Raw genomic sequence first — 23722 nt, forward strand, 5'->3', positions numbered from 1 at the left:
AGAGAAGGCTTTAATAAACTTGATAATGATGCTTTAAGATCGAATTGAATATTTAGAAGGAAAATTAAAAGATTTGAAAAAATAGTAATCATACATTTATTGTTGAAAAAAAAAAAATTTGTGAGCATTAACAAGTAGTTGAAATTCCTATCTAAAAACAAAACAAAACAAGTAGTTGAAATTAGGATAAATTACAAATTCACCTTCTCAGATTTGCTTAAAATATAATTTACTCCCAATAATTCTAAAAATTACATCCTATCCCTTGAAATTTCTAATTTCATAACAAATGACCCCTATTGTTAATAAATAATCAAATCAATTAACAAATTTTAATGATATCAAAAATTTATTTCAATTAATAATTCAGGTAATTTTATCAACATATAAGACAACAGTTAAGAATTTTATTTTTTTTAATATATTCTGTTAAATAAAAAATACTGACAATGGGGCATTTAGAATTTTCCAAATCATAAGAAAATTCATATTTTAAGTAAATTTAAAAAGATATATTTGTAATTTACTCTTGAAATTATGATAAAAGAACAAGAAAATTATAAATACACCTCCCGAGATTTCATTAAATTATGAATTGTCCCCTATAGTTCCGGAAATTGCATTCCACATCTTGAGATGTCAAATTTCATAACAAATGACCCATTTTATTAATGAATCATAAAGTCAATTAACAGCTTTAAATGATATTAAAAATATGTTTCAATTGATAATTTAAATAATTTTATTATTGTATAGGAGGGCAATTATTAAATTAATTATGTTAAATAAAAAACTGACAAAAAAATATTTGTAATTTTTCAAATCACAAAGGACAATTTGTATTTTAAGCAAATCTCAGAGTATGTATTTGTAATATTTGTAATTTACCCTAAAAGAATCCAGAATTTCTACAACATTTTTCAGGAGTTTATTAACAAGGGCAGCATTTGAATTCAGTGTTAAAACCTAAAATATAATTGTGGGATATGCTTGTTTCACACAGTCAGTTCATTTGAATTCACTCTATCCGGGAGTAACCATGAAAACCACTAAATTAAAACTAAAATATCACACAAATAACCAACTCTTGAACACTATTAAACAGGACTGAGAATTGTGGTATGAAAGGTAAATTATTGTTTCAAACAAAAGAGGCATTTCAAATTCACAACTACTACTGCTACAGACCTTAATTTACAAACAGGGTGAGAGCTGCAACAAGAAGCAAACATAATGGCAGACGGAAAACAGTACAAGTCCTGCCATATCCATCCCTTCCCTAGCTTTCACCTCTATCAAACATAACACTGAAGTAACCAAAGCCAAGAATGATTTGCCTGAGAAGAGTCGAAGGATGACCAGCCATCCCCAAACGCTTCTCATTTGGTGGTAGCGGGCCCACGTGGAGCCTGACTCACCAGCACGCTCCCCTCCTCTTGATCAAACCAGTCTCCCCCATCACTGTCAGTTGACTGCGAATAATGGTGCATAGACAAACCATGACCATTTATGTTGTTTCCATTTGAGGATTTGTGTGCACCGTGCATGTCTTGATACATGGGTAGTTCCTTATCATGATGACCAGAATTTCTGTTAGAATTCAAGGGCAAGTGATCGGAGCCTGATAAGTTGGCAGAAGGATTGGTGGCATTGCTATCGAGCTTTTTTGAATTAAGAAAACGACCTCCGCAACCTCTTGCCCTTCTCATAGCATGTTGGTGTTGCGATTCATGAAGATATGGCTGAATTAGCAAGAACAAAACCAACATTTATTAGATACATGGAATTTGTTGAATAGGAACATGATAAATATATCTGACTAGTGTTGGATCATCCCATGTGAGCTCCCATTGGAGAACCCACTTTCTCCACCCAATGGAAGTGGCTCTCCCACTCTACCAACCCCACTAGAGAGTGGAAGAGGGTAGGTGGTGACCAATGAGGCTCTCCCTCATTGGTGTATAAATAGAGGTTGAGGGGAGAGTTGAAATTGAGAGCAAACCGTGAGACAACAAAGAGAGTGAGAGATGTGAGGCGGAGAGACCGTCTCTCTCGGTGTGAGCGAGGGAGACGGGTGAGTGTGTGAGTGAGGAGAGTGTGAGCTCCTCCTCTATTGTAATCTCTCTATAATATCTCCATTGTTATAGTGATAACCGGATACTCTCCCGTGGACGTAGGCATTGAGGCCGAACCACGTTAAATATTATGTCTCCTTGAGTGTGGGTGTGTTTTTCTGCTTGCAATGATTTCTATAAGGTCTTGGGCGGGATCCCCGATCCCAACAAGTGGTATCAGAGCCTCGTCGATGGCGTTTCGGAACAAAAACAGCGTGTTGTTTGAAACTGCCCAGAAATCAAGTTGCTCGAAATCAGATTTTGAGCATACCAGGAGCAAGGGCTCGACGAGAGGAGTCCAGAAATATAAAGCAGACACCCAGAGGAGTCCCCACGCGCTCTCACGCGCCTCCTGAAGAAGGCGCGTGAGTCCCAGTCGCTGCACGCGCCTCCACGCGCCGTGCAGAAAGCCGGCGCGTCATCTCACTCGCGTGTACGCGCCCCACGCGCGGTGGAAGGAAGAAGGTAAGTGGGGGAGGCGCGTGTAAGGCACGCGCATGCCGCGTCAGCGTGCCACGTCGGCAACACGTGGCGACACGTCAGCAAAGGGATGCCACGTGTCTGCCCCGTCAGCCAGAGGCAGGGAGGGATCCAGTGCTTCGCGGCTACGGTGCAGCCGCAGATCTGAGGCGTACAAAATGTTTTGGCTAGATTGAAGCCATTTGGAGTCCGTTTTTGGTGATCTAATAGTGGTTTCCGACTATTTGGAGTATTCCGGACACATCCGTACGGTCAGATTTTGGAGACGGAGTTTCTGTAAAAGGAAGGCAGATTAAAGTGGCAGACGGCGTCAAGGGCAGTGTACGAAATATTCTGTTGGTACACGGAATATTCCCTGAACTTTTGAAAATTGTAATTTGGCCCAGAATTTTCAGAAAATTGTGGTGTGGCCCAGCTTTCGGGGATAATTTTCAGTGAGGTCCCCGGAAATGCAACGAAGGTTGGTTCTAGCTAAATGGACCGCTCCGGACGCAACCGCGAGGTCAGAATAGTGAAATTCTGAACGGTTTGGAAAGATTGTCAAAACATGGGTGTTTGCCATCTTCAATACTCGAAGGAAGGTTGCCGGATATTATGGAATGTTGCGGATTCACTGAAGAGGTTAGAATGGGCAGATTCTGACCAGATTGGACAACCAGATACAGATTGAGATAGATCATAGAAGACCAGAGGAGATCAGGCTTGATCAAATGGCAGATCGAGGGAGATCAGGATTGGTCAGGGGCGATCAGAGGATTGCAGACATGATTATCTCAAAGGTCTAGGAAAGTTTTGTCAAAAAGACACTGTCTAAGGAGACTGGTTCTTAAGTGGGACCGGTTGTGACCCCACCAGTCTTTCCTGGGAACTTTCCTGGTTGTTGAGGTGATCGGAGGATCTGGTTCAATCAAAAGAGAAGACCATTCATCGACGGATAGATGATTTGGCAACTAGTACAGGCTCAGGGAAATACTATGGCTGTTGGAGCTACTGTATACGAGTAGGTACTAATGGTAAGTGGACATGTAGAACAATAGTTGCAGAGGAACATCCTAAGCGCAGAAGTTTTTAATTGCAGACATGCAACAGTGCAAGGGTACGCTAGAGTGTCGTACAGAGGTGCGAGAAGAGTGTGTAGCAGCGGGTTGTTGACAGTTCATAGGAACTTCCAGACAGAGAAATTGAGACAGGTAAAACGCAGGAGTGCGTGCCAAGGAGTGGCAAGTCTTATTTCTCTATGGTGGTTTCTTTAGTTCCATGGCAGCAGATGATAGAGTTGATGCAGATCTCTCAAGCAAGCTTGACGCAGGGAGACCAGAAGCCATGGGTGCGAGCACTATGCACGGAGTTGCATAGTGGTAACTTGTACAGAGCGGTGGAAGTTGTCTTGGCAGAAGGGCTAACTGTCAAACATCAGTACGGACGTACAAGTGAGACAGAACCGAACATCAGGGATTGCAGCACAGACAACGGGCGTATGAGATCGCTGGAAAGTTGTTCTGAAGTGCAGAAAGCAAAGGCTGGTTGTTCAGAAATAAGCTTCGAGCAAGGAAAATTGAGGATGTTGATGTGTCAAACTCTGAAGTTTTCTAGTTGCTCCAGTGTTCATCATGCAAGGAGTTGCACGGTAATGCAAGGGTATCCCGAGCAGGGGGTGCAGGACATCCAATCAGGGGGTGTCAAGATATTTTGGTTGCGCAAGTTAAAGCATAGCAAGTGAAGATATCCGAGATAGGAAGCGTGGAAGAGATTTGTGGGAGATAGGAGCAGAGGCTCTCTCCAAATCAGAGAGTGGTGTGAGTTGAGTTGAGGATGTAGGATTCCCTCCTCCTCTTGTATCTCTGGTGTATTATCTCTAGCTTCCAGGGGATGCAATGTCTCAGTGAGGAGATGAAGATTCTGTTGGTCTTTTGGGCGTGACAAGATTAGCAGCAGTGTGTGGACTGGATCACCTCACATGAGTTGAGGGGGTGATTTGTTGGATCATCCCATGTGAGCTCCCATTGGAGAACCCACTTTCTCCACCCAATGGAAGTGGCTCTCCCACTCTACCAACCCCACTAGAGAGTGGAAGAGGGTAGGTGGTGACCAATGAGGCTCTCCCTCATTGGTGTATAAATAGAGGTTGAGGGGAGAGTTGAAATTGAGAGCAAACCGTGAGACAACAAAGAGAGTGAGAGATGTGAGGCGGAGAGACCGTCTCTCTCGGTGTGAGCGAGGGAGACGGGTGAGTGTGTGAGTGAGGAGAGTGTGAGCTCCTCCTCTATTGTAATCTCTCTATAATATCTCCATTGTTATAGTAATAACCGGCTACTCTCCCGTGGACGTAGGCATTGAGGCCGAACCACGTTAAATATTGTGTCTCCTTGAGTGTGGGTGTGTTTTTCTGCTTGCAATGATTTCTATAAGGTCTTGGGCGGGATCCCCGATCCTAACAACTAGAATACTATAGAAGATTCTAACAGAAATTTGAGAAGGTAACACAAATCACTAAAATCAAAATTAAAGGTGAAGAAGAAGAAAACTCTAGAAATTCCATCTAGATTTTCTAGGAACAACCCCCTAACGTAAGGTTATACAAAGCACCAAACAAAATCACAAAAAACTTCATATAAATTCTTGAAAACTTCATATTTATGATTGTTGGGCTCTCCTAATAATATTAGGAAAATGATTCACAATTTAGGAAACCACAATTTTTTTAACAAATAGAATATTCTTATATAAGCTCCATATTCCCAGCAACAATATCTGACAGTAACACAACCCACAAATCATTTCTACATCCCACGTTCAGCAAAACTTAAAATTGCTAAGTATAAACAAATCAGTCTAGTAGCATTCTAACTTAAAAAATAAGTAAAAACACGACTCAAGTTAACCTAATCATAGTTCTTGGCTATATAAAGCTCAAAAGGTGGTCCATTTGAAATTCGAGATTTGCCTGTCCACATAGTTGTTACAATCTTATCATTACCAATTTAAATCTTAGGCAACAATTAATTTTCGTTCTTAAATGAATCCCTAGGTTGAATCGCATGTTGTCAATAATTTTAATAAATCTAAGTGAATCATAAGAATCTCATAATTCACGATTCAAAGACCATTCATGTGATTTAGTAGTCTTCTAATTTTGATTACCACAAAATTACTTTGTTAGGAAAAATGAGTTGAACCCTGGTCAATTTTGCTATGACAATTTCATTCCATAGAGTCTGTACTTTTTAGTTGTAGCTTAGTTGAGTCTATGAGGAGAATCCATAGTTGAAGATTCAAGTACAGAAATTCTGAGCCAAAGTGCAGATTGAAAAGAAAAAAGACAAATTTGATGAGAAAGGTCATATCAAAACACCATTCGCATTTGAATGGAAAATACATGCATTTGAACGCAAGGCTGATCAGTTCAAATGCACGGTATTCTGGATTTGTTTTTTAAGCATTAAGTGAAGCAATGTATTCACCATTTGAAAACACTGAGGTACTGTTCCAACGCAGCAGCTTGTTTTCCTTTGGAATGCATCTCCGGAACAGAAACCTTGTTGGTTCTTGTTTCCTTGTTACCTTCAATTTTCACTTTGTCTATATGTATATTGGTCTTTGTGACTTCTATATAGCAAATTGCATACATTGAATATTGTGCACATAGAGAGATTATTTGGGGGAACTTAGGAGAGCTTCATATAGTCCATACTCTTTATTCTCATATTCCTAAGAGTTTCCAAAGGTCGGGGTTGATCTCTATGGGTTTCTATATCTAGTGAGTATGGTTATTGCATTCATATAGATTTAATTTGCACAATCATTGTTGAGGATAGCACACTGTTCCCTTTGGATCAAACAATTGGAGAGGTAGAGCGTGATTGTGTGGTTGACACAACAACTAGTGGAGATTGGGAAAGTACAAGCGAGATTGGACAGTCATGTACTCAATCTTATTGCTAACAGTTTGTTTGCATCTGTGGGTTTTTCCCGATGCTTGATTAATTTGAATTAAAACAACTTGGTTTAAAACAATCATGTCAGTTTAAATGGAACCGAGGTTATTTGCATTACTGTGACTTGAAACCATTGTTTTTCATACAAAAAATTCACCTCAGAACCCTAACTAATTCAAAATAAGTTATCCAAAGACCTTTTGGGTTATAATAAAACTAGCAAAGAGTGTTCCTGGTCATTTAGAAAGTGTCCTTAGAAACCGGTAAGTGAAATAAAAAAAGAATAATTATATATGTTGTAGTTGTTAGGTAAGTTGGTCTGTAGAAGATCAAATTCCTATTAATGAGTTACCCGAAGAGTTTCTCAGACCTTTTGGGTTATAACTTATAATAAATTTTTTTTTGCAAAACTAGCAAAGAATGTTTCCGGTCATTTAGAAATTGTCCCTAGAAACTAGTAGATGAAATAAAAAGATTAATTGTATATGTAATATTTGTTAGGTAAGTTGTTCTGTAGAAGATCAAATTCCTAACATGGGAAAGAAAACTATTGTCACATGTCCAAAAGAAAGAGAAACTGTACTCATAAAAACTACAAAAGAAAAACAAAGTTTTGATGACAGTTTGGGACATGGACACAGATATGTAGACACGGTAATTTTAAAAAATTGAGGGCAAGGACATAGGACACAATAAAAAATATTTTTTAATATATATTATTAGCTATGTAGATTAATATTACAATTACAAAAAATCAAATTAACAAAAACTCGCAATAATTTAAAAACAAAAAAATAAAAAAAATTCACCCACTAGATTTAAATAATTAATGGGTAAATTACATTTACCTCCCCTGAGGTTTTTGACAAATATAAGGACCTCCCTTGTGGTTCGAATAATTACAGTAACCTCCCCCATTTTACCTGACAATGTCAAGATTCCCCCTTCTGTCAAATTGTTCCAAACGGTGTTACTTTTCTATAGTAAATTACCTTATTGCCCTTCCTTTTAAAATATTAAAAAATGTTTTTGGATTAGAGGACAGGTTTGGAAGAAACAAACAGTGTTTGGAACAGTATTTTTGGATTTATTTTTTTATTTTAAATATATAATTTTTATTTAAATATTTTATTTTATTTTTTAAAATTTTATTATTTTAAACTCAAAACACAACTTCACACTCAAATCGTAACCAAACACATATCACAAAACTTTTAATTCAAAAATTATTTTCAAATCTAATAACCAAACACAACTCAACACTCCACACTATTTTCAAAACTCTACACTGAAATCTAAACCAAACGCATAACAAAAAAATTAAAATATTTAAAAATATATTTATAAAATAAAATAAAATATTTAAAATAAAAACTATATATTTAAAATAAAAAATAAATTTTTTAAAATTTTTTAATATTTAAAAAATATATTTAAAATATTAAAAAAAATTACAACACATAGATGTATGAAATATACTGCACATTAAAGTAAATAAATAAATATTTAAAATATAAAATATTTACCCTAAAAAAATAAATTCAAAAAATTTCAAAATTTATAATCGAACAAATTTTTTCTTTTCAAAACTCATAACTCAACATACAACTCCACATTTAAATCATGATTCTAAAAATAATTTTAAAAAATAAAATAAATTTTTTTTGAAATTTTTTTTCTTTTAAAATAGAGTTTTTGAAAAAGTTTGGTTGAGTTTTGAATTGAGTTTTAAGTTTGTATTTGGTTATGAGTTTTGAAAATAATTTTTGAATTGAGTTTTGAGTAAAAACATGTTCCCAAAAAAGATTTTTTTTAGAAACATGTTTGGTTCTCTTTTAGAATCACAATTCCAATTAAAAATTTTCAAAAATCTTTTCAAAACTCATAGAGTCTTAACCAAATACACAACTCAAAACTCAATTCAAAAATTATTTTTAAAACTCATAACCAAACACAAACTTAAAAGAATTCAAACTTATGTTAAATATATTTTTTAAATATTAATTTTTTTTATTTCAAATATATAATTTTTATTTTAAACATATAGTTTTTATTTTAAATATTTTATTTTATAAATATATTTTTAAATATTTTATTTTTTTTGTTATGCGGTTACGATTTGAGTGTAGAGTTTTGAAAGCAATGTGGAGTGTTGAATTATATGTTTGTGTATGAGGTTTGAAAATAATTTTTGAATTGAGTTTTGAGTTATGTGTTTGGTTACGATTTGAGTGTGAAGTGTTTTAAATTTAAAATATTAAAATTAAAAAAATTAAAATATTTGCAAAATAAAATAAAATATTTAAAAATATTTAAATAAAAATTATATATTTAAAATAAAAAAATTAATTTTTTAAAAACATTTTTTAATATTTTAAAAAGATAAATTCAAAAATACTGTTCCAAACACTGTTTGTTTCTTCCAAAGCTGTCCTCCAATCCAAAAACATTTTTTAATATTTTAAAAGGAAGGGCAATAAGGTAATTTAATATTGAAAAAGTAACACCGTTTGGAACAATTTGACAGAAGGAGGGAATTTTGACATTGTCAAGTAAAGTAGGGGAGGTTACTGTAATTAGTCAAACCACAGGGGAGGTCCCTGCATTTGTTAGAAACCTCAAGGGAGATAAATGTAATTTACCCACAATTAATTGATCATCCATAAAAGAGAGAAATATGATAAGAGTTAACTTAAAGACAAAAAAGCTATCATCCAATGAATCATTAGTTAATTACATTACAATCTAAGAAAAAAAAGGCAATAAACATTCAATATTCAACATTCAACAAAAGCACTAAGGCCCCTTTTGATTGTCCGGATTAGATATAAGGATTTTAGGAAGATATGTGATACCTAAGGATAAAGATGTGAATTATATATACTGTGGGATCACTTATACTATGGTTGGTTAAGATAGGATATAAGATAGGATAAGAAGAGAGTGATTATTTTTTACCTTTGGATGAAAGATTAGCTATGTTCGACAGTGGAGAATATACATTGGGGGGTGGGGAGACAAAAAAACATGTGGGAGCCCACCTCATTTTATATCCGGTCCCACAACCATATTCGGCCTTTATATACGGTAAACAAACAGGGCCTAAAGAAGAGGGGCAAAAAAAAATAATTAATTAACGAAGGAAAGGGACACATCAACTAGTGTGTCCTATGTCCGACACTACTACTACGGCACATGTTTTGGAGTGTCCATGCTTCATAAGTTCTAGGCTTTTTGATTTAAAAAATAAAAAAATAATAAAAAAAACACTAAAAATATGTACTTGCTAAGGGGAGGTATTGCATGTTGAATTGGCTACAAAGTCTAACTCTCTTCTTATCATAAAACTAGAGTCACCTCCTTGAACAAAGAAGTCAACAATCTTAATGGATCTTTGCAAGAAGTGCAGAAAAATTAAAGAAAATTATTGGTAACTATGTCAAGTGCCTCATTCACTAGACAAGGTGATTAACTAGGAAGCACGGATACAGATATGGAATACGGGTACGATACGATACGGATACGGCAATACGACAAAATTTGAAAAACTAAGATACGGGTACGGCAAGGATACGTTCATAAAAAATATTATTTTTACAATTTTTACTAATGTAGCATATTAAAAATTAAGGGGGGAAAAATTTACAAAGTTAATTTATTTATTAATAAGTTTATTTATTTATTTATTTGCTTATAAGAAATTAATTTATGATGTTTAGTTGCAATTGTAAATTATAATTTATTTGATATTTCAGGTAATTTGGCCCAAAAAAGACAATGTATTTTTTTGAACTACATTATGTGAGTTTTTTTTAGCATAATTGAAATCCTTAAATATGTATGAACAAATAAAGTGACATATATTTATTTTAATTATAACTTTTTAGGACATTTTTTATATTTTTTGCACAAGAAAAAAAAATGTGACAATTTATTTAGCCAAATAGGTTCAACTATTTTCATAACCAAACACATTTACAACTTATTTTAATTCTTTTAAACTAATAATCAAAAATTTTATAAATATAAAAGCTAATATATATATGATATCAAATGGGCTAGAAGGTTACAGAGTATACTTATAAAAAAAAAAAAAATTAAAAAAAATGTATATCAAATGGGGCCAAAACAGGTTGCATTACAGTCTACAGAGGACGAAAGGGAGAGCAAGAGATAGAGAGGGAGAGATCGATCGAGAGAGGGAAAGAGAGAGAGAGTGAGTTAGATCGAGCGAGATTTGTCCATCCAGACTAGAGAGATCGAGCGAGAGGGAGAGGGAGAAAGAGAGAGGGACGAACTTGATCGATCGACGAGCTGCTGGTTGGTTGATAGAGACGATGACAACTCCTCTCCTCCTTTGCTGCTGTCGTCGCGACCTAGGTAAGGTTTGGTTGATTTATTTTTTTGTTTTATTTTATATTACTTCTATTATTTTATAGTTTGACCCCCATTATAAGTTTTTAAAATTATTTTTTTGTCCCGCCGTATCCCGAAAGTATCCGGGCCGTATCCGTGAAGTATCCTCGCGTATCCCAAGCGTATCCGAAATTAAAAAAAAAAATTACTTTTTTGCCGTATCTGATACATATCCCACCGTATCGAGCGCATATCCGTATCCGACACGTATCCGATATGCGTACGGGAGCCATTTCAGAGTATTCGTGCTTCATAGGTGATTAATCACTATAAAAAGTAGTAAATTATTACTTAGTTGCAAAGTGGAGGCAACGATGGGTGTGGGAGTAGGAACAGGGGCCATGGTGGGGGACAAAGGATATATAGAAGTTTCAAAGATTGGAAGTGCCTATGGGAGTGTGTGTATATTTTGTATATTAAATATATAAATATATTCTAACAATTTTTTTTTTTCTACTCAGTTCTAATACATGTGTTCAATTATTTAAGATTGATGTCAATTATGAACTGATTTTGTTAAGTATAAATAAATATTATATAAATAGAAAGTACCAAAATATCTTTTTTGAGTAATACATAAATAAGTTTCTTTTGTTTTCATGAGATCTGTATATTTGAGAGGTTGTATCTCGCTTGAGAGCAAGTTTATTCTTCAATGGGAGCGAGTTTCTTACGAATTTCTCACTTTTTTGGGGGGGGATAAATTCTTACGGATTTCTCACTTGGGAGAGTGGAATCACATTTCTAAATAAGAAACGTCACCCAAGATTTTCCTGCTGCTAAGGATTATTATATCCTACATTTTTGTGTTTTTATAAGATTACTATATCCTACATTTTATATTATGGTTTATACTCATATAAATCTACATAGCATTTTCCTTCTATTTTTTGACTTGTAATCAAATTTTTCACACACAATTCAATTTGATTTGAGGTCTATAAAAAAAAATTCCAATTCATGACTTGAATCTCAATTTGACAATAACAGTAAGAATGACAAAGGCAACTAAATAATTATAAACATCAATCAAGATACAAGTAGATTCTAAATGGTTTTCTATGTACATATTATAGAACATCCAACTAACATGTGTGACTGTCATTCTACAATATGTGAAAATGTCACTTCCACTATAATGCTACATCCTTGTAAGCAGAGGTGGCAAAGGGCGGGTCAAAACAGGTTGTGTAATAAAACAACTCAATTTAAACCCACCCATTTAATAAACGGGTTTAAATGGTTGGGTTAAATTGCGTACGGGTTGGAAAAATCAACCCGACAAGCCCATTTATTTTATTTAACTCTTTTTGTAATGGTGGTGATGGAGGAGTGGTGGAGGAGGAGGTGATGGTGGAGGGGTGGTAGGGGAGGCAAAGTGGTAGAGAATGAGGGTGTGGTGGCTGTGGTGGTGGAGGTGGAGGTGTGGTGGAGGTAGTGTGGTAGTTTACAATCAGCTCACCACAACTAAAAACAGTTCATTAGAATATACAATTGCAATGCATAAAACTATTAAGGCTTGAAAGGTAATCAAATTTATGTGGGAAGAGTCTAATCAGTTGTTCCCATGGTGGCAGTAGGAGCTAGATCATCCGCCAAGGCAGATAGCCTCATAATAAAATCAAGTATGGCAAATTTTAATTGGGTGGTGGTGGTGGTAGTCGAATGGTGGAGGAGGTGGCAGTGGTAGGTGGTTACCCGTTTAAACCCAATTTTAATTGGGTTCACAAGATGCAACCCATTTAAAACCGTTTATAGATTTCAACAGGTTTCCACTGGGAGGTAACCCAAGGGGTGAAGTGTTTTGAAATCCAGTTGTGGAAAAGATAGGCAAAAGGTTAGAAGAGTGGAGTAGGGCTTTACTATCCCGTGGGGTAGGTACACTCTGGTTAAGACAATGCTCAGTGGAATTCCAATTTATTTCATGTTTGTGTTTAAGGTTCCAGTCAAGGTAGCAAAATCTATTGAGAAATTAATGAGGGATTTTCTATGGGAAGGGAAAGATGAGGGTAGGAGGGATCATTTGGTGAATTGGGAAATGGTGTCCTTATCTAAGAAGAAAGGAGGTTTGGCCATTGGTAATATAGTGGCTAAAAACATGGCTCTGCTGGGCAAATGGTTATGGCGATTTCCCAATGAGTGTGGTTCATTATGGCATGTGGTTATTAAAAGTAAATATGGGATTTAGGTTAATGGTAGGGACTCTCGGATGGTCTCGAGGGGTAGCGGTCGGACTCCTTGGAAGTCCATTTCTCAGATTGATCCAGTTTGGTCCCGATTCATTTCTATGAGGGTGGGTAATAAGGAAATAGTCAAATTTTGGGAGGATGTTTGGGTGGGTTCGATGTCCTTAGCTGAGTCATATCCACTTCTATATGGTGTTTCTCAATCTCATAATTGTTCTGTTGCGTCTGTGGTGGGTTCTTTGGTGGTTCATTTATCTTGGAATTTTAATTTCCGTCGGAATCTTCATAACAGTGAAGTTCCGGAATTGATTTCTCTTTTGTCAAGGTTTGAAAATGTTTCTCTGTCTCCAATGTCGAAGGATAGGTTGGCTTGGAATATTCATTCGTCGGAGTCTTTTACTTGTAAGTCCTTTCTTGATAAAATCATTGATAATTCTCATGTCCCTCAGTTTCCATTTCATAACAATATTTGGAAGGCGTGTGCTCCTCTTAAGGTGAAAATGTTCATGTGGATTTTGGTTCATGGGGGCACTCTGACCAATGATTCATTGCTGAAAAATCTAGAAATCCCCTAGATATTGATTTGTGATTATGTAACAATTTTAAACAGTATATAACAATCTCAATCAAATAATCAAGACAAATCAACACAACGATTTTAACGTGGAAAAAACCACAATTGGACACCTCCAACTGTGATTAAAAAAACCACAGGCAACAGCCACAAAACAATCCACTAAGAAGATTTAAAGGAATTACACAGGTATACTCTCAATTACCTAGCGAATCCACGCCTAATTGAACCAACCTCTATGTGCCTCTTCCAACCCGTCTTCACCTCGGAATTGTCTTTACGATGAGCCACCCCAGAATCCACCAAAGCTTCAAGCTCGAATTCTTCAGAATCCAACGAAGAACAACTCTCTCTTTTGTAGAACAAACAAAACCTTTGATGTATACTCTTTAAAACATGAGTTGAATACTCAATCAAAACATCAAAGAAAACTCACAAAGTATCCCCAGATGTAAACCCTAGAATCCAAAAAGAAGATCTGGAGTAGTAATCCTAAAATCTGACCCAACACGCAAATTTATAGAATCTGTCCCGCGATCTCCGCTCGAGTGCCCAACAGCCCGCTCGAGCGGCTTCAGCAAAATATGTGTGTGATATAACAGAGGTCCGCTCGAGCGCTAGAGAACCCGCTCGAGCGCGAAATCACACAACTCAGTACTTTTACAGGCGACCAAAACTTCTAGAACCAGGAATTCTTCGCTCGAGCGGGGTAATGTCCGCTCGAGCGGACAGGCAACGTGGAATGCATTTTTGCATTTTGCTTCGGGAGCGCTGCCCCTCGACCCCGCCGTGGCGCTGCCCCGGACCCGCCAAGGGGCGCTGCCCCCTAGACCCCCGCGAGCTGACCGGGCAGCTCGATCCCCGTCATAATCAACGAAGTGGCAATCTTGAAAGCATTAGCATCACAAACTTCTCTGAAAGGCTTGATTCGGGTTGGATTCGCATCTAACAACTCATACCCTCACTGAAATAAAAATGCGAATAAAATTACAACTCAAAAGAGTTTTGTCAAACGGGATTGCCAAGAAATAAAACCTAACAATTGCAAAAGAGGAGACCTTTGTGGTATCTTAATCCTCAATGGTGCATCATGTGTTGTAGAAGTGGAGAATCTTTAGATCATCTCTTTTTGCAATGCTCGGTGGTTAGGTGTTTATGGCTTAGGGTGTTTGGTTTGGGTAGTGAGATGTGGGTGGCCCCAAAAGGATGTGCTCAAATGTTATTATTTGATTTTCAAGTTTTTGGAAGATCAAAGAGAGCTAAAGTACTGTGGAGTGGGGTAGTCTTTGCAATTTTCTGGGTTGTTTGGTTGGAAAGAAATGCTCAGATTTTCGAAGGAGTGGTCCGGGATATAGATTACTTATGAGATAGGGTGAGATACTTGGCATCTTTTTCCGCTTTTTTTGCTTGCTTCGGATTGGGTGTCAATTTGTTCTATGTAGAAGTTTTTGAGTTTGGTATTTTTGTTTTTTTTATATTTTCTTTTCTTATTTTTGGTTTTTTCATTTCTGTTGTAAGAGGATATCTTATCCTCTTTTTTCTTGGCCTTGAGCCTTAATAAATCTTTGTTTGTTGCTGATCAAAAAACAGGTTTCAAATGGGTGTAATTGGGGGGTTCACGGGTTCGGGGTTGAGTTTGCCACTTCTACCTTTAAGTATGCAAAGTGTATTCAACACTTTATATCTCCTTTCACCATTCAGTCCAGTTGGAACCCATCTTTCTTACTATCCCTTTGCCAAATACACAGCAGATGTGGATTTGTGTGAAGAGTCAAGAACCTAATATTATTTCATGTATAATTTGGAGTTGGCAGAAGGTTAAGAACTTTATGTCGGTCTTATGCACTTTAACATATTATTTGATATATAATTTTGAGATGGCAGAAGGGTTTAGGTTCAGTAAAATGTGTTTAGGTGTAAATCAACCTACAGAATGTACTTTTGCATCATGTTATATATTTAGATGGTATAAGCTTTTGCTATCCAGATTTGAAAATTCAGTATTCATGTTTTTCTTTCTCAAACTTTCTCATATGGTAGAACTCTAAATTCGTTTCACTTGAAGATAAATGCTAAAACTTGTTCATTTTTTTAAATTTTAAGTTATATATGAGCCAAAACATACAAGAGAGGGATTAATGCTTATAACTAATCATAGCCCACATTCAAAGTAAAAAGCAATCGACGGATAGAGATAAAAATGAATACACACACTACTTGATATGTTTGGGAACTTCTAAATAAGCCACAATTTTTTTTTTCAAACTTTTGTCTTTAGTGACTTTTTTTCAAAATTATGTCAAACTTTTCTACTTTTCCGGTCTGCCTTGTGTAGACGAATCTAAAAGTACTCTTTTTTTATTTTGAAAATTTTCAAATATATATATATATTAAACAATCCAAAATAAGTCCACTATTTTTGGCATATTTTTGTCTTTTCTAGAATTAAAATTTTTTTTTTTTTAAATTTTCGATTCGTCTGGTTGAATAGAATCTAAAAGCCTAAAACTTTTTGGAATTCTATTAAAAAGTTCACTAAAGACCAAAATAAGGGAACAAAAAAAAATCCCCAAACACCTAGACTAGAAACACAGACATACGGTGAAAATTGCACTAACATTTTTTTTCATATAACTAAATGCATGTCTAAATTTATTTAGTACATTTCCCTTTTGCAAGTCCGTCTCTACCTTATTTGGTGGTTTGTGTGTGGGGTCGGGGAATGAAGCTTTTGAGGTTGGAATAGTAAGCAGTAGTTCATAGTTAATAATTGATGGCGCTTTTATCTCATTTAAAGAATAGAAACCACAAACTGTAACTCCTACCTTCCTAGCTTTTATTACTTTCTTTTCCAGTTCCAGCTTAGCTCGTATTTGCCTTCGCCGCAAAATTCCATGATACTGCTTTGCATTCACATAAACAGGCTCCTCTTCCATTTCAAGGGGCAAAGGCATTCTAGTCTGATGGATACCTAGTAAATGAGGATGTACCTGGGATGATGGCAATAATTGTCAGACATACATATATTCAGTCTTCACTTTTTTAGAACTTGTTTCCTAATCTATGTTAACTGTAGCATGAGCAATAAGATAAGTCCATGTAGACCTCACAGTACCCCCACACACGGATTCTATTGTTGCTTCATATTAATATATATACATATATGAGTGTGTGTGTGTGTGTGCAAACAAAATACATACTAATTTGCATAGCACTTACGAAAGAAATATTAATTACATGAAAGTAATACCAAAAGACAGCACCATCACATCAACAACAAAGAGAGAGATAAAAAGCAGACAATGTTTGATGGTACTAATTAATCAATTTAATCATACAAATGTCTATACTATTATATAATATAAACTCTGAAATTGGTGTGAATGCCCATTTGAAGCTACATCACGCATTTTCTAAAGACCAAATTGCCCCTATGCAACTGCTCCAGTTTTTTATTTCAAATTTTAATTTCTTTAATTCTTCTCTTTATCTACAGTTCAACTACTTAAATTTTGATGGTGAACGATAAAAGGATTGGTATCTTTGATTTGCATAGCACACCCATGGGATGTGCACAGCTTGTATACTCATATGGATTTATGTTCATGTATATGCACAATAAACAACTTTCTTTCCAGCTCCAGCACTACAGACATTCCCTAGATAAAGAGCAGAGTACAATATGGTCTGTAATTTGAAATTCTGAATGTATGCCATGTAATATGTTGGAAAGGGACTTGCAGCACTACCACAAGTTCTGTTACAAGTAAACATAGAAAGAAACACAAACGAACACTGAACAAGAGTACAGGACTCAAAGTTGAAACACGTGTGCGTTTGGTAACGTTTACGTTTTCAGTTTATATTTACAAAAATTTTATAAACTGGTTTTTATTTATTTTTTGTTTATTTTTAGAAAAACATAAACTAAAAACGCGTTTGGTAATTGACAAAATGTTTAAAAAATTTTAAAAATATAAAAAAAAAGTGAGAAATGGCAAGTGGCGGCGAAAGACGGTAGTGGAAAGTGGTGACGGTGGATGGTGGGTAGCTGGTGGTGTCGGGTGGGTGGTGGTGGTGGGTGGGTGGGTGACGGTGGCGGGTGGGTGACGGTGGCAGGTGATGGGTGGTAGCGAGTGGGCGGTGGTGGTGGTGGGTGGTGGTGGCAGGTGGGTGGCGGATGGCGGGTGGCGGGTGGTGGTGGGTGGTGGCAGGTGGGTGGTGGGTGGTAACAGTGGATGAATGGGTGACGATGGCGGGCAATGGGTAGTAGCGAGTGGGTGGTGGTGGTGATGGTAGTGGTAGTGGTAGTGGTAGTGGTGGCGAGTGGTGGTGGCAAGTGGGTGGTGGATGGTGGGTGGTGGCGGGTAGGTGGTGGTGGTGGTGGTGGTGGGTGGGTGGGTGACGGTGGCGCGTGGTAGGTGCTAGAGAGTGGGTGGTGGGTGGTGGGTGGTGGTGGCAGGTGGGTGGCGGGTAGGTGGTGGGTGATAGTGGTGGTGGTGATGGTGATGGTGGTAGTGGGTGGTGAGTGGTGGTGGCGGGTGGGTGGCAGGTGGCTGGTGGTGGTGGGTGGCTAGTGGTGGCAGATGATGGATGGTGGTGGCAGGTGGGTAGTGAGTGGTGGTGGCAAGTAGGTGGCGGGTGGTGGTGGTGGCGGACGGTGGATGGTAGTGGCGGGTGGATGGCAGATGGGTAGTGGATGGTGGTGGTGGTGGCGGTAGAGAGTGGGTGGGTGGTGGGTAGTGGTGGCGGGTGGTGGGTCGTGGTGGCAGGTGGGTGGTGGTGGTGGTGGTTGCGGCGGCGGCAGCGGAAGACGGTGGTGGAAAATGGTAGCGGGTGGTGACTAGTGTTATGTAAACTCAAAACGGAAACACATTTTTTGTGTTTTCATTTTTTGACCAAATTTATAAACTGAGACCACTGATTTATAAATCAAAAATTTTACCAAACAAGTTTTTATTTGAGTTTTTAAAATTTTCGTAAATATAAACAGAAAACTAAAAACGTAAGTGTTACCAAACGGCACCTAGTGTTCCCAATAGGGAAGTGGTAACATTGCCACAAACTAATACAAAAGAAAAACAAAATGCAAGCACACACATACAAGCATGAGAGCAAGACAGACACAGAGCTAGAGTCAGGCTAATGCTATGTTTATTTCAGCGGAAAACATTTTCTACAAAAAAAAAAAAAAAAATTAGAAAATTTTTCCTATGCTTGGTTGCATTCTTGAAACTAATGCATTAATAGTTTCATTAGTGGCGATAGTAGTGGCAACGGTGGGGTGGAGGAGGAGGTCGTAGTGGTGGTGGTGGTGGTGGTGGTGTTGGGGTGGTGGTGGCAGTGGCAGTAGTGGTGGCGGTGGAGGTGGTGGGGGCAACGGCGGTGATGGTGGTGGTTTTGGAAAACGTTTCCGCCGAAACAAATAGAGCATAAGATTCAATCAATTTACATGAAAGGGTACGAGATAAAGAGAAAAGAGAAGAGAATGGCCATAAATAAATATATAAGAGGCAGAGCAACAAAATAGATAAAAGATGTAGTGCTACGTAGTGAAAGAAAAAGAGTTTACAAAAATATCAACGAGCCAAACAAGTTAAAACTACAATTGAGACAGAGGCAGGGACCAACTTGCATTCCTACCTGTGCCCCATATGTCATTATTCCCCCATAATGTAGGTCTGGATATGGACATGATGTCAACACCTGCAGAAGTATAACAATTAATGTCATGCCTCATACTGCATACCCACAATCAAGTAAGAAAAAAAAAAAAAAAAACCAGATTGCTCTAATAACCAAATTGAGTATGAAACCTTAATCATAGGACTGGAGCTATTGTTAGAATTAAAGGCAGAAGTTGTAGAAGTTTATAGGGATTCCTAGTTGGTGGTAAACCAATTAAATGGTATTTTTATGTGCCAAAAACATGGTTTGCTACCATATTATGTGACTGCTTTATACTTGAGTTCTTATTTTAAGGATCTGGTAATATCACACATTCCCAGATTCATGAATGAATAAACTAATGAAGTAGCACAAATAGCTTAGAATTACGATAGAAGAGGTGAATATGAGTGTGACGCCCCAAAAATCAGAAATATTAGAGAATATATTAACAAATAAATATAGGGTTTATCTAAGATTACAAGTTAGAGAATGTCACCAAAGAGTCCTTTGGTCAATAACTAAGTGAGATCCCAAGAAGCTCGAATGAGTGAAAATAGCCTCCCTTCAAAGTCTAACCACCTTAAATAGCAATGCTACCCGTTTGACAGACCTTGACAAGATATTAACACAAGGTATACATGAGTCAATGAGTCAATCAAGAATAAGTAATATAAAAGATATGCATAGATATATAATAATTACAAAATCATATATTCAATGCGACATGGGATCTATCATTGACAATCTCAAAACACATTTACAAACTAGTTTCTAATACTCCTAGCGTAGCCGTACGTCTTCAAATGCTTCAGCTTTGCCTTCGACCGGTCTAATAATCTTCAACACCTGGCATGAAATACCATGAGCTTTGAATGCCCACTAAACGCACACACACCCGTCCATTTTTCCCAATCCAATACACCATCATATTTACAGCAAGCAAGTAATGAAGCATGATATTCAAGTCAATAACAACAATTTTAATAACAGAGGAAAGGAACACGTCATTCAAATAGATAACAAAGGTTATAATGTTAGTGGTTAGTATTCTAAAAATTTCCCAAAGAGATTTCATCCTCCCAACCACAAGAATTGGACACCGGACTATTCGAAACTCTCCCCTTTTGCTGTTTTGTTGCAGAACTTACCTCGGATGTCTACCAACGGTTATATACTGTATAGCGCCAACCATAAGGCCTCAAAAGGGACGGTGAAAAGAAAAAGGTTTTATCAACCAAAATCCAACCTTATCCATCCTTCCAAAAAAGTTTTATCCTCCTGAACGTCCCATCCGGACCCAACCTTATCTCACCAATCAAACCATCGCAAGGAGTTTGAATACGTTCCTTCCATTCTAGGGTTTACGCGACAACCGCTTGTGCAAGACTTAACCTTCAATTAGGGAGCACATACCATCAATCCATACATAACACATTATTATCTCTTCATTATTCAAGGGATCGAAAACCCAATACCACCCAATTAAAGTTTCCGTTGAGTTAGATGTCTTAAATTAAAGTTAGAATAACTTAACAAGAATATATCTACATAAGCATGAGCATCATCAATTGAAGAAGAAAAGGAACATAACCATAACACATTCAATATCACACCAAGACATGATCATGTACTAATAAGCATATTCAAGAACACAAGTGCATAAAACACCCATGCAAAACTAAATTTCCACACATATAAGCATGTTCACATTTTTTTTTTTAATAATGCACATATAAATCATATGTATAACTATGTGCAACATAACATTTAATATTAATTTATTTGATAAATAAAATATATGTACATTAAAAAAAAATACAATATTTACTAATTTTGCACAAAATCTATAAAATACATGAGATCTGCACATGAGATCTGCAAATCTTGCACAAAATCTATAAAATACATGTAAAAATTAGTTTGCTAACAATGTACATTGATTAAATTAAAATTTTAAGTTGTTATAATACATATTATTTTAAGTATTAATCTCATTTTGTGGAGAATTAAATAAAATTGCAAGTGAAAGAGAATACCTAGTAATGATGAGCCAAAGCATGTGCAACTTGAGATAAAATTTAAAAACAAACTAAATATAAATTTTTCAAACATTTAATTAAATATAAAAAAATAATAACTAAAAAAACTTACAGTCAAAAGAGAAGTAGAAAATAAGGACTAATTTTAAAAACAATCAAACCAAATTTTTAAAAACTAAATTTATACACAAAAACAAACAAAAGCTTAAAAAAGTTTAACTGGAAAAAATCCTAAACTTTTTAAGTCTAAGTCTAAAAAAATTGCACACATTTTCTGTTTCGCAATTCAAAAAAAATAAAAATAAATTGAATATAAAAATACATAAGCACACAAAATTTTTAAAAAATACAAATCTAAAACACATAAAACACTAAATTTGAAACATACACACTGAAGTAAACAAACAAACCAATTTTTTTTTCAAAAACAAACAAAATTTTTAAAAAGTAAAATAGGAAAAATCCCAATCTATTTAAGTCAAGTCTAAGTATAAACAATTGCACACATTTTATGCTTCACAATTTTTTTTTTTTAAAAAAAACATTGAATATATAAAAATATAGAAACACACAAAATAGAAACGTATAAATCCGTGATACTTTGCACACTCATAGTCAAAGAGATTTTATTGAAAACATACCAAAAAAAATAAAAATAAATTAAACATACCCATACAAAATTAATCAACCAAACAAACCAATTAAGAACACTAATTTTTTTTTTTTTAAAAAAAATACACACACAAAATTAAACAAACAAACCAACTTTTTAAAAATTTAGTCTACAAAATTGCAAACAGTTGTGATAGTGCGAAACTGTTCAAAGAAGTCTGCACAAATACGAAAGTAAAACATTTTTGCTTCAAAATTTAAAAAAAAAAAAAAGAAAAAAAAAATCGAGAACATGAAATTAAACAAACAAACAAACCAATTTTATTGAAAACATAATTTTATTGAAAACAAACAAACTAAATTTCCAGATTACTACCAATTAAACTAAATTTCCCTAATTGAAGGTTAAGTGCATGGGTGTTTTAATATATATACATATATGTGTGTGTGTGTGTGTGTGCGCGCGCGCAAACAAAATACATACTAATTTGCATAGCACTTACGAAAGAAATATTAATTACATGAAAGTAATACAAAAAGACAGCACCATCACATCAACAACAAAGAGAGAAAGATAAAAAGCAGACAATGTTTGATGATACTAATTAATCAATTTAATCATACAAATGTCTATACTATTATATAATATAAACTCTGAAATTTGTGTGAATGCCCATTTGAAGCTACATCACGCATTTTCTAAAGACCAAATTGCCCCTATGCAACTGCTCCAGTTTTTTATTTCAAATTTTAATTTCTTTAATTCTTCTCTTTATCTACAGTTCAACTACTTAAATTTTGATGGTGAACGATTAAAGGATTGTGAGAGGGTGATTTGTGATCTGGAGTTGGGTCGAGGTAACGGCCGAGCAAGTTGAGTGCCCAACGATGCGTGGATCCGAGATAATCGACTTTTTGCCCAGAGTTAGGCTGCCAGAACTTGGGCCGGGCAGAGTTCGGGCTGTGTGCCACCCAGGACCGGACAGAAATTGCTCGGTAAGGCAATGCTCGGTCCAGGACGCTCGGACCGAGGATGGCCAAAGCCAGAGTGGCCGAGTGACCGGCGCCCGGGAAGGCGTGGACAACTGAGGAAGTTGAGTGACCGGTGCCCGGAAAGGCGTGGTCAGCCGAGGAGACTGTTTGACCGGCAGGAATGCCGATCAAAGTAAGTATCCGGGCTAGGCTCAGCCGGGATGCCGCCTAGCCCGGTCCCCCATGTGTTTATCCGGTTAGGCGCTTGAAGTATGATGCATGGCATGACCGAGGTAGAGCAGCTCGGCTGCCGAACTCCAGCTGTGAAGTCAGGCAGTTGAGATTAGGTGATGATCGGTAAGGTTCACGCTGACAGATGGGATAGTAGAGCCACGTGTCAGGAGATGACTGGGAGTGGATATGGGGCTCAGAAGGTATATAAGCATGTCTGCGCCCCCCATACGCGACACACGAACATCCCTGTAAGAAACTCTTACACTAAAACACTCTCTCCCTTCTCTCTATCCCTCTCAAGGTGTGTGCTAACTTGATCGTCGGAGGGTTTTTCCGGCCACACACCGCCGGGTAGCTCACCGTTATTTGCTCGCAGGTGATCGGACATCGACGGAGCACGGAAGAAAGGAGTACGGGCTTGCCGGAATATTTGCTCCCCGTACAATTGGCGCCGTCTGTGGGAAAAGTGACAGACAAAACCTTGTCTTCC

The 23722-nt window shown here is 36.5% G+C and overlaps 1 protein-coding gene across 5 annotated transcripts in view; it reads right to left on the minus strand.

Annotated features, from left to right (window-relative positions):
- Nucleotides 1-1034: 1034 nt before the first annotated feature.
- Nucleotides 1035-23722, minus strand: part of LOC114305302 (nuclear transcription factor Y subunit A-7-like) — a 71203-nt gene continuing 48515 nt past the window's right edge. For 2 of the 5 annotated variants that reach the window (XM_082915965.1, XM_082915964.1), the window contains exons 4-5: nt 16531-16695; nt 1035-1742 (exon numbers count right to left, since the gene is read on the minus strand). In XM_082915965.1, the coding sequence (XP_082772091.1) occupies nt 1380-1742; nt 16531-16695 (528 nt within the window). In that variant the 3' untranslated portion in view covers nt 1035-1379. Of the gene's footprint in view, nt 1743-16530; nt 16696-19348; nt 19412-19871; nt 19982-23722 lie in introns of those variants that run through there. The other 3 variants (XM_082915967.1, XM_082915966.1, XR_014361918.1) reach the window with 3 other exon arrangements.

This window comes from Camellia sinensis, chromosome 2, assembly GCF_055761805.1.
Source record: "Camellia sinensis isolate YWXY chromosome 2, ASM5576180v1, whole genome shotgun sequence".
Taxonomy (NCBI): domain Eukaryota; kingdom Viridiplantae; phylum Streptophyta; class Magnoliopsida; order Ericales; family Theaceae; genus Camellia; species Camellia sinensis.